General features: G+C 44.0%; 1 protein-coding gene across 1 annotated transcript in view; it reads left to right on the plus strand.

The window, feature by feature from the left end:
* Nucleotides 1-6,699, plus strand: part of LOC144068650 (uncharacterized) — a 43,373-nt gene extending 36,674 nt beyond the window's left edge. Inside the window, exons 5-6 of the mRNA XM_077593279.1 lie at nt 6,422-6,463; nt 6,494-6,699. Of these exons, the coding sequence (XP_077449405.1) occupies nt 6,422-6,463; nt 6,494-6,541 (90 nt within the window). The 3' untranslated portion in view covers nt 6,542-6,699. The remainder of the gene's footprint in view (nt 1-6,421; nt 6,464-6,493) is intronic.
* Nucleotides 6,700-12,322: the final 5,623 nt, after the last annotated feature.

The raw sequence follows: 12,322 nt of genomic DNA on the forward strand, positions 1-12,322 counted from the left end.
CCGAGACTGACACGTCCACGCGCACCCGCACGCGCCCGCTTGCTCGTTCGCTCGCTCGTTTGCTCACCGTGACTGACACGTCCCACGCGCACGCGCAAGCGCAAGCGCGCCGGGAAAAGACTGGCTGATCAATGGGGAGGACAAGTTTTTGAGCGCTCGCAGGTAACATCGGAATGTCACGTTTTGACGCGGTTTTTTTTAGAAGGACGACTCACGTGACCCATCTTTGGTGGCATTTTACTCAGAAAGCGCTAAAGTAGACTGAAAACTGAGCTTTTTGTGCGGGTTAAAAATATACAGGTTCGTGCGTATTTTTGAATATTTAATTGAATCTTGCACGGCATTCTGAGGTGAGAAGGAACGTTACCTGACAAAAAATAAACAGACAGAAAAGTATGACATGGCGGACTTAAAGTTGCACACGGTTAAATCGGACCCAAGAAAAAGTTGATTAAATCTATTAAGCACTGCACTCTCACTTGTTCTTTATTTTCTATTTTCTGCTCTCCGACTGTCCGTTGCTTTTTTTAAGGAAGTGTGTGTGTGTGTGTGTTTGCTTTTTAAGAAAGTGTGTGTGTGTGTGTGTGTGTGTGTGTGTGTGTGTGTGTTTGGGAGGCGGCGATTTATTGGTACTAAACGCAAAGCTTTTGAAGGGACGGTGAAAATTAACATTTAAAATCCTGTGATCGCCGTTTTAGAATCTTTATCTTTTGACAATGACAGACAAAATGAAAATCATTTTGATCCAACATGATAAATATTCCACTTCAAAACAATGGCGCAAAGCCTTCTCATTTTTTTTCTTTCTGTTTGAGGAACATTAAATACAAAGTAACTGATTTGTTTTGCTAAAATGGCGTCAGTCTTTTGAATTTATCCTCTTGAGGAGGATTTTATTTTTTTGTATTGGTCAACTTTGAGCACGGTTTGCCGTTAAAATGAAGCACGGGGATTTTTGGGGTTGATGTTCGGCAGTCCGGAGAGGTCTTTTGGGGGGGGGGGGGGGGGGGGGGGGGGGGGCGGTCCGGTCTGTGTTTTTCTGGGGGTTCGAGGATGTCCACCCGGTAGTTTTACGAGAATAAAAAAGCTGCATTCACTTGCACTCTCCTCAGCGTCATCCCACTTTTGTGTGTGTGTGTCGTCAGTAATCAGATTGCTTTAAAAAGCCCCCCCCCCCCAAAGCAGTTTTTCTTAGAGATGGCATATTTTTGCATGTTAGTCCGAGCCACTTGATTTCAAGCACAGTCTCGATTGGATATCAATACTTCTTAAATGCATTAAGGGTGGAGGGGGGCGAGATGACATTCATTACTTTTCGAAGCACTTATCCTCACAAGGGTCACGGGGAAGATGATATGTCCTTTCTTCTGTTTGAACCAAAAGTACATTGTATCCGGATAAAAGATCATTATTACAGCAGTGGTTTTAACAAAGCGACAGAATGAACATAAAACTGTAGTATTTTTTTTAATTTTTTTTTGCAAATCAAATGCGCAGCACGAAACAAAACAAATTATTTTCTTTTACATGAACTTGTATATTAAAAAAAATCAAGTATAGTCATCCAATGGGATGAATTGAGCTATCTTGGTTGGGATTTTTTTGACGTTTTTAAAACGGTGGACATTTTTTATTCTCTTTAAAGCTTGTTTCAGTTGCGTCTTAGCATATACCTACATACTATATATTTATATATCATGTTATATATTATATAAAGCAACTGGAAGCAACCCAGAAATGATTCCGAATTTTCAGGAAGTGACCTTTGAGCGTGACCGGACGTTTCGCCGAAACGGGATTCGTGCGCTCGCCCCGCCCCCGGATCGTGTGTGTATGTTTTTCAACCTTGGCACAAAAAACAACACAATGAGAAACATCCCCACTTTTATTTGCTTAATAAAATAATAAATTAAACACAATTTTTTTCGGCGAAACGTCCGTTCGGCGAACTGTCCGTTCGGCGAACTGTCCGTTCGGCGAACTGTCCGTTCGGCGAAACGTTCATTCGGCGAACTGTCTGTTCAGCGAAACATCCATTCGGCGAAACGTCCGAGTTCCACCTTTGAGTACCCTAAAATGACAAGGAAATGACGCCTGAGGAACTCATTGCCTGCCATGGACAGAAATAGAAGTCCAATTGGCTTTTAATGCTCATCTTTGAGTGAAAATCAGCATTTGAAATCTATTGACGCCCCACAGACCAAACTGAGTTTGTCACATGCCATTTTTTGAGCCAGAAAATATGTCACCCGCAAAACATGTCCCCGTTTGGTGTCCCGCTGGCGACGGATGGCATTGATAAAAAAAAGGAGGCTCACTGGAGAAGATGGCGTCGCCGGGCGGGTCGCCGGGCCAAGTGCTGAGCGGACCGGCCCCCTTTCTTTCTTTCTCCTCCCGCTATTACTGGGTCATCACGCCGGCGCTTTTGATGCGGTCAGTGTTGCCACCGGGGAGCCGGGGGTCATTTAAGCCCTCCTTCCACGCGGCACATTCATCACTGTCTTGCCCGCCTCAAAATTAAAGGAGCATCTGCAAAGTTGGAGTGAAGGCCGAAAAATGTCGGCAGAGGTCGGCCCGGAGAGAGAGAAAAAAATGTTTTTGGGATGTGGGAGGAAAGCGGTGTACCCAGAGAAAATCCACGCAAGCCCAGGAGAACCTGCAGACTCCACATAGTCAGGACCCAGGTGGGATCGAACCCAGGACCCCAGAAGTGTGGGGCGGAGGTCGGCCCGGAGAGAGAGAGAGAGAAAAAAATTGTTTTTGGAATGTGGGAGGAAAGTGGACTGCCCAGAGAAAACCCACTTAAGCCCAGGAGAACATGCAAATTCCACGCAGTGAGGACCCAGGCGGGATCGAACCCAGGACCCCAGAAGTGTGGGGCGGAGGTCGGCCCGGAGAGAGAGAAAAAAAATGTTTTTGGAATTTGGGAGGAAAGCGGGGTACCCAGAGAAAACCCACGCAAGCCCAAGAGAACATGTGAGGACCCAAGCAGGATCGAACCCGGGACCCCAGAAGTGTGGGGCGGAGATTGGCCTGAAGAGAAAAAAATGTTTTGGGAATATGGGAGGAAAGCGGAGTACCCAGAGAAAACCCACACAAGCCCAGAAGAACATGCAGTGAGGACCCAGGCGGGATCGAACCCAGGACCCCAGACGTGTGGGGCAGAGAGATTGGCCCGAAGATAAAAAAAAAATGTTTTGGGAATGTGGGAGGAAAACAGAGTACCCAGAGAAAACCCACACAAGCCCAGGAGATCATGCAAATTCCACGCAGTGAGGACCCAGGCAGGATCGAACCCAGGAACCAAGTGTAGGGCCGACGTGCTAACTACTTAGCCGCTAGGACGAATAACAATTGGCCCAAATGGATCAGATGGCACCGAATTAGCATTTTTTAGCCATCATGTAAATTAGCCAGAGTCGGCTAAAAAGTACACGCTAATTCTAAAATATTGCACTCGATTATCGCGACTTGAATGATCACGAATTCACTACTTTGAGATTTTTTCTGCTATTAATTAGTATTTTTTTTTAAACATCAGTGCTGAGTTTTAATAGCAAGAGTGGCCTCGCCTTACGAGTTTTATCGTGGATTTTCACATTTTTATGAACTTAAATTTTAGTTTTTTGTTAATAGGAGTGACCCTACTTTGCGATTTTTCGATGATCGCGGCCATGTCTGGTCTACATTAACCGTGATATTCGAGGGATTACTGTACTTCCTCCTTAGCCGGATGACATTCGTGCGTTTTATGTTCCTGTCCTGTGTGTGTGTGTGTGAGAGTGTGTGTGTTGTGTGTTGTGTTCGCGTATGGAAAGATGCTGACAGCTGCAGCTCATTACGGCCACCATTACGGATGGCGACCGTCGGGGGAAATTCCTCCCGGCACGAAGCCTGTTTACCGCACGCACAAAGGCGGAGACGCCGCATCCGTAATGCAAACGAGGACCCGGCCCAACGTTGGGAAAAAAGAGGGGAAAAAAAGGGAAATAATCCGGACTTGTCCGCACGCGTAAAAAGGAAATGAGATCACTCAAAGTACAAATGGGCGTTGCGGGTCTTCTGGACGCCAAAACTGGGACGGTTTTCGCTATGGGTAATGTGGGAGATGGACCAGGGTGCCACTGATTTGGGGGACCGCAAGAATGAGTGGTTAGCGTGTCGGCCTAGCGGTTTTGGGGTCCTGTGTTTGATCCCAGGTTGGTTCTCATTGTGTGGAGGTTGCGTGAACGTTCTGAATTTCTCCGTGCTGAGTGTGATTGGTCGTTTGTGTCTTTGTACTCTACGATTGGTTGGTCACCCAATCAGGGTGTTCCCCGTCTGGTGCCTATAGTTAACTGGGATAGGCTTCAGCACCCCCTACAACCCTTGTGAGGATAGGTGGTTCAGAAAAATAAATAATGATGATAACACCGTATTTTTTAGCGTTTTTTTTGGGCCTCTGGGCGCATTTTGGGGTAATTTCCTGTTGATTTTGGTCACATTTTGTTGGTTTAGGTGATTTTGCTGTTCACTTTGTGTTGATTTTGAATCATTTAGGGCACTGGTGTCAAAGTGGTGTTCATTGGCCCCTCCCCTCCTAGTCAAAATAGATTGGACATCCGTTACTGTCAATAGCAGGTCTAAAATAACATACACATGAGCAAGAATGTTAAAAATTAACTTATTTTTTCAATTACTCACAAAATAAGACTATTAAAAAAAAAGAGGACTGAAAATAACCAAATCAAACCAACTCATTCATTTAAAAAAAAGATAGTGTCGTTTGGGGCGATGGGCGCAAAAACGTGAAGCGGCCGGCGCGTCGCCATGACGACATTGGGCAGGTTTGGAGGGTGTTTGCGCAGGCTTTTCCCTCTCAAGTGTCACTCATCCCCACTTGGTATCGGGAAGTGTTAAGCGGCGTGTGCGTAGGGATTGAGCCCGGAACGCATCCTTTTATCGCTTCTCAGGGATGACCAGCGGGCGCCCGCCAGGAAAAAATCCACTCGCTCAAATGACGGATAAGCGCATGCGTAGCGGCCAGCTTTTTATTTTTATTTTATTTTTATTTTATTCCCCCCTATTGGAAAGGTCAAACACGTACCGAGTACTAGGTTGACTAAGCGAGCTGAGCCAAGATGGCGCCTCTACTTACGAACGCTTCAACTTACCACATTTCCAGGTTATGAATCGGCTTCTAAATTTAGCGTTTTAACTTAACGATTGTGTTGATAATGACTTTTTCAAGCCAAGGTCGTTTTCATGGAAAGTCTAAAATGGGACTTTTTTGGGGTGGGGGGCGTGATTTTGTTCCAATATTCTTTCCAAAGAGTCACTATTGGTTTTGTGAAAGTGATGAATGATGCAATTTCACATTAAATGAGGCCAAACAGGAAATCAATATTTCCAGCCTTTCACTTTTCCTCCCTTCGATCAGCGGCAGCCGGAACGTCCTGGCAAATCGGAAATAACAATGACATCACGCTGTCCACCCAAAACTTTCAAACCGTTAAATACACGCAAATATTTAGCCTAGCATCTGCTACGTGATATCTACAAAGTCGTTTATATTCTGAAAATAACATTTGCGTGATTTTTCATGAGACCTGGTCGACCTAAAAGTTGTCCAAAACATTTTTAAATCTGCTTTAAAAAATTGTAAAAATAATTGCAATTTTTAAAATAATTTAATTTTTTTTAAATAATTATTTTTGATTCTTAAATGAAAAGAATATTAATTAAATACATGTACAGTCGTACCTCTACTTACAAAATTAATTGATTCCAATTCTTTTTTCGTAACTTGGATTGGATAACTTTATTCATCCCGTATTTGGGAAATTTCATTTCGTAAGTAGAGGTGAACTTTTTATGTAAATTCTCTAATTGGTTCCACGGTCCTCACACAACTACCAACTAAACCCTTTAAAAAGGGTCCAAATTTTGCATGAAAGACGTGAGGAAACACAAAAATGAGATAAAATTAGAAGTAAATGATTTATTAATGTCTTTTTAAAAAAAGCATATTAAAATGTGCCCTGCATTGCGGAAATATCTCCTTCGGCAGCCGTTATAGATATAATACCCGTTCTATCAGTGCTGAAAGCCGTCCACTTTGTAGTACATTTTAGACTTTTACGTGTGCTCGATGTGTGTGTGAAAATATGTGCCACGTTGCATTTGTAGTTTTTAATTGTTTTTGTAATTTTTAATTGTTTTAAATTAATAAGGGGAATTCAAAATAAACTAATGAATAAGGAAATGCATATACTTTTTGGGGGATTTCGTAACATGGATATTTTTCGTATCTCGAGTCACTCATTTGCATAGTAAAAAAAATCGTAATCTGAAACGTTCGTACCTAGAGGCATTTGTAAGTAGAGGTATGACTGTATATATATATACTTTTAAAGTACTTTATTACCTGTGACCCTTTCAGAAAATGAATGCCCCGACCGCGACAACTGGCGACCAAAAGACTGGCGACCAAAAGACTGGCGACCAAAAGACCGGCGACCAAAAGACCGACGACCAAAAGACCGGCGCCAAAACAAGGTAAAACAACAGTGTCTAGGCATGAATAAAAGCCAACAATGGCCATGAGCACTTTCACTGAGGCGACGTGTGAGTGTATAATAAGAGTTTGTATGTACATGCGCTGTCCCTTTAAGAAGCGACGTCCGTCAGGGTCAAGAACAAGTCCTCCAACAAAAAACAATAAAAGTACGGCAAATTTGGAGCTTTTCTTTAGCCTAATAATGACTAGGGCATTAAGTATGAATAAATAGTCATTCACAGTTTGTATTTAGGGAATTTGAGCTACGATTTAAATGGTCATTATCAATAACCTGCCGGGCGACCAAAAGACCGGCGAACAAACGGCCGTGTACCGCGTATCGGTAGTCTTTTAGACTACAAAGTAGTCATTCGGGATATGTCCCAATTTCAATATTTCGTCACACCCCCTGCGTTGACAGCTCATTTGCGGCAGTCAAACGGACCAAAGAGCGAACGGCCAATGAAAAGAGCGTCTTTCTCGTCGCCGCACGCCACGTCTTCTTCCGCCAAGGCGTTAAAAGCCAAAGCGTGTCTTTTGTTTTTCTCATTTTTTGGCCTCCTATTTTCACGAGCGTGTTCCAAATCAGAACAGGGGGCGCTTAAATATCCCGTGGAATCTTGTCTCAAGCGCCACCCTGCCCTCCGTCACCCCCGTCCCGTCCCGTTTTCATTCCCGCCAAGTTCGCTACACTTTGGGCCCGAAATGGCCGCCTCCCTCGCATTTAAACGTCAGTCAGCGCCGTAAAAGCGTCTGTTTCGCTCCGGCGTGGCGGCGACATCATCTGACAGTTTACGCGTACTCGATGGGGGGGGGTCTGCCACTTTGACAGGAGGCGAGGGGGAAGTACACAGGAAGTACATTAGTTCTCACTCTCCACCTTTTCGCTTCCCATCATGGCCACCTGACGCCCCCGACGCCGTCGTGTCTTCCGTGCTCGGCTTTGGCGTCGCCGCCACGCCGGGCGAGAGCCTCGCCACGGGCCCATGAAATATTTAAACGCCTCCCGCCGACCGCCGGCGTTCCCCCGATCCGTACGGCGCCCGCCGTTAGATTGAGTGCTCGTCGGTTAGGACGTCTGTCGGTCCATCCATCTGGAAGGATAGCTCCACGATCCGCTTGAATTCCATCACATCATCAACGGTCGTCGTAAACGTGGGCCTTCTTCTTATTTGGTGATGAGAAAAAAACCCACTGCCGTGTCTCCTAGGCTAGCTCAAATGAGACTTCAACGTATAAATGGACGTATAAATCGATGTTTACCAAGCTTTTGCGGCACACTTTTTGCTTTTAATCCAGTTCTTTTAATCCATTTATTGGATTGGATTGGATTGGATCACTTTATTCATCCTGTATTCGGGAAATTTTGCAGTTTTGCGCTCACGCAAACTTAAAAACGTTAAAGCCAATCAAGCCAAACAACTTCCAGCTCATGAAAATAAGCGACAAAATGACTTTCATCTCCTATTATGACAATTTGAATCTTGTAATAATACAATCTAGGATGTCACGTTTGTCCTATTTTCATCTAAACTTGGTGAGAGCTCAATTTTTATCTGGCAACCTTAAGATTTTTCTCTGGGAAAATTTCAACAGAATTGAATTGAATTGAATGCCTTTTATTTGTCACGACACAAGTACAATGAGATTTAAAGCTTCACCATCGAGTGCACACATAAGTAGTCATAAAAATGATTTATATTCAATAAAATTGAAGTGAGGTTAAAAAAAGTGACTTAAGTGGTGAGCAGTGTTTTAGTACAAGATGAAAATTTACATTGCCAAGACTGAAGTAAATGTCTGATAATTGATTTGCATCTGGCAGCGGTACGGCATTTGACGTAGAGTGCGCTAAGCGTACTCAATTGGGTCTGGGTTAGGTGCAAAACTCGTCGGCGTTGGCGGCCATTCTGTAGTGGGGCGTCAATTGAAGTAAATATGGCGTCTCCCGGCGCCGGCCCCCGCCAAAGAAAGTGGAAACGTCCAGGGGATCAGAGGCGTGTGATTGGGCGCAGATGTGGGTCCCCGTCTGGGTTTGTTTAACGGACCGCCGCCACCGCCGCTAGGAACATCCGGCGTACGCAGTACATAGAGACGTGTGGAAGCTTTCCTCTCGCCGGATGTTTTGCATTTTGACTGCTTTCACCCTCGTGTCGATGGGCGGCTGGCTTTTTTTTAACGATAGTCTTTGTCTGACAGTCGTTGCGTCACTTATGTTAGCCTTCAGCCTGTTGGTTGGTTAGCTAGCTAGCCCTTTATTGCCACTTAGGTTGCTTGGTTATTAGGCTTGTATATTCCGTTTAGAAGTCACTCACAAAAAACGTCTCCAAAGTATCTAGCGCTTTCTAGCAGCCAGTGCCACACGTTGATCAGCTTGTTAGCAACGTTAGCCACGCAACAGTTGAGTTAGGTGCTCTTGTTGTTGGTTTACGGGCCCATTTGGATCATGAGACCTGTCGCTCGGTTAGCTTGTTGCTCGGTTAGCTTGTCGGTGGTTAGCTTGTCGGTGGTTAGCTTGTCGGTGGTTAGCTTGTGGGTGGTTAGCTTGTGGGTGGTTAGCTTGTGGGTGGTTAGCTTGTGGGTGGTTAGCTTGTGGGTGGTTAGCTTGTGGGTGGTTAGCTTGTGGGTGGTTAGCTTGTGGGTGGTTAGCTTGTGGCCCGGTTAGCTTGTGGCCCGGTTAGCTTGTCGGTGGTTAGCTCGTCGGTGGTTAGCTTATCGCTTGGTCGGTTAGCTCGTCGGTGGTTAGCTTATCGCTTGGTCGGTTAGCTCGTCGGTGGTTAGCTTGTTGCTCGGTTAGCTCGTCGGTGGTTAGCTCGTCGCTCGATTAGCTCGTCGCACGGCTAGCTCGTCACTCGGTTAGCTCTTCACACAGTTAGCTCATGGCTCGGTTAGGTCGTCGCTCGGTTAGTCTGTCACTCGGTTAGCTTGTCGGTGGTTAGCTTGCCGCTCGGTTAGCTTGTCGCCCGGCTAGCTCGTCGCTCGGTTAGCTCTTCGCACGGTTAGCTCGTGGCTCGGTCAATCGGTCCATTGGATCATTTTTTGTTTAGTTTGAAAGTGTGAAATGCAGTCGGGTGTGGCAACGGCGCAAAGGTTCCACGCCATTGTGTCCGTTGGGACGGCGTTCCACACCTTTCCGCGGTCGCCCACCAACCGCCCCCCTCCCCTACCCGACAAGATGATCAAATCATCGTCCGGAGAAATCCGTAGCCGGCGTAAAGGTCACGGCGAGGAGTGCGTAAAAATGGATGAAGCCTAATGATTAGCTCAACCTTTAGCTAATCAATAATCATCCGCTCGCCCATTAACCTCGGCCTGGGCCGCCCGCTATTGTCTCCTCTGGCAGCTTTATGGCTCGCCTCATATGAGCACCCATACGTTGCTCTTATTAAGTCTTCTCGGCTTGGCTACGCTATCACGTTCATGGCGGATAAAAAACAAAAAAAAACAGTCGAACATACAGACAAAAACCAGGTTGCGTATTTTTCCAATACCTCAGAAATACATTAATTTGGGGGGAAAAACACATCCAAATGTCTTTTTCCCCCAATTTGAACAAAGCTATCCAATATATACGAGCGTTCTTATCAAAAGCATTTTTATAAACAAATCTTTGGCCCTTTTAAATAACCATAATGATAATTTAAGCCACAGGTGTCAAAGTGACGGCCCGGGGGCCAAATCTGGCCCGCCGCATCATTCTGTGTGGCCCGGGAAAGTAAATGATGAGTGCCGACTTTCTGTTTTAGGATCAAATTCAAATGAAGAGTATAGATGTATATTACATTTCCTGATTTTCCCCTTTTTAAATCAATAATTGCAATTTTTTAATCCATTTTTTCTAAAAATAAATATATAAAAATATTTTCGGTTCTCCACTTTAATATTCAATATAATAAAAGAAAATGTTTCCATTTGAAATGAAAAACAAATGAATATTCGATGTTTTCCCTTACTAAGAAAGAAAAAAGTTCAAATAAACAGTTTTATATCTATAAAAAAATGAATATTTAGGGCTTTTGATCCAGTTCTTATAATCCAATTAATAAAAAAAATCTAAATATTATATCTAAAATGGTCCGGCATTTTTTTGGGGTGTTTTTAGGTCAAAAAGCATTTTGTAGAATCTAAAAATAAATATATTAAAATATATTCGGTTTTCCACTTTAATATTGAATATAATTAAAAAAAAAATTCCATTAGAAATGAAAAACAAATGATTATTAGATGTTTTCCCTTACTAAGAAAAAAAAGTTCAAATAAACAGTTTTATATCTATAAAAAACGGAATATTTAGGGCTTTTGATCCAGTTCTTATAATCCAATTAAAAATTTAAAAATCTAAATATTATATCTAAAATGGTCCGGCCCACATAAAATCGAGTTGACGTTAAAGCGGCCCGCGAACAAACCCGAGTTTGACACCCTTGCTATAGGCCTTTATGATAATTTTTTTTTTACCCGTTTGCAATCCCGACTAAAAATGGGTCTCAATTTTTGAAAAGAAGCCACGACGGCGCTTTTGAACCGTACGTAGCGTCTCGTCACGACCAAAAGCAATCTGAAATGCATGCGGCGCGCATTAGTTCCTAATCTTATTGTAAATAAATATGAGTGGGCTCACCCGCATTTAAAAGAGCGAAGCCTCCCTCCCTTCCTTTTTGGCGCGTCCTCATCATAACGTGGCCCCCTTTATTGCCTTTAATGACGCCGCCTTCTCCTTTCATTAATTCTTTATTGATTCCTCCTGACGCCGCCTGAATTATTTTCCAATTACAGCCAATAAAACAAAAGAAGAAAGCGTCTTCAAAACACACAGCGAGCGAGCGGATGCTTTTGTTTTTACGTTTTTTGTTTTGTTTTTTTTCCTTTTCCCTTTCGGTCTTTGTTGCTTTTGTTCGACACGATCGGGGAAAGGTCAGCGGAGACGCTTTGGACAGGTGTCTGCTGCTCGCGCGCCGCTTTGCGAACGCGGGGGCGCCGTAAGAATTCCGCTCGGGAACGACGGACGCCCCCCGGTAGCGGGAAGCCCCCCCACCCCCCACCACCCCCGGGAGGCCCGCGGGTCGTTCATTACTACAATTATTCACCCTCAAATTGCGGACACGTATCGACTGGCGGGGCGCGCGGGGGGAACGTGAACTTAGGCAAATGAAGCCTGATTTTTCAAGGCGAAATTGATTTTTTTTTCGGTTCATATATTGCGTTATTGTCATTTTTTTGGGTCCTGGGACGTCAGATTGGCTTGAAGGTCCGTCTATTAAAGTATTTTCTGCACTATAAGTTGCATTTTTTTTCCTAGTTTGGCTGCGCCAACAAATTTTACTCAAAAATGATGTATTTTCAGCACTGTAAGGCGCATCTCCAGCAAATGGCTTTAATTTTTTCATATATAAGGCACACCAGGTGATTAGGCGCAGCAGTAGTTGGGGATTGTGTTATACATCCACTAGATGGAGCTGTAGTAGTGGTAGTAGTGGTAAAAGGGTTGTGTTAAACATCAAGTAGTTTAAGGGAATTTCATAAAATTGTTAACCAATGTTGATCTCTATATAGGGTGCATCAGTTTATAGTTTATATATATATATATAGGTGGACAGGAGGAAATTTTAGTCTTTTAGTTTTGCCTTATAGTGCGGAAAATGCGGTCTGTCACTTTTTTTTCCCACTCTGACCGACTTTTAACTTTTATGTTTTTTTTTAGGCTATCGTTTTTTCCAAAAACTCTTAATGTTTGTTACCTTAACACAAAGGTGTCATACTCGGTTCGTGGGTATGTGGGCCAGA

This window comes from Stigmatopora argus, chromosome 2 (assembly GCF_051989625.1).
Source record: "Stigmatopora argus isolate UIUO_Sarg chromosome 2, RoL_Sarg_1.0, whole genome shotgun sequence".
Lineage (NCBI taxonomy): Eukaryota > Metazoa > Chordata > Actinopteri > Syngnathiformes > Syngnathidae > Stigmatopora > Stigmatopora argus.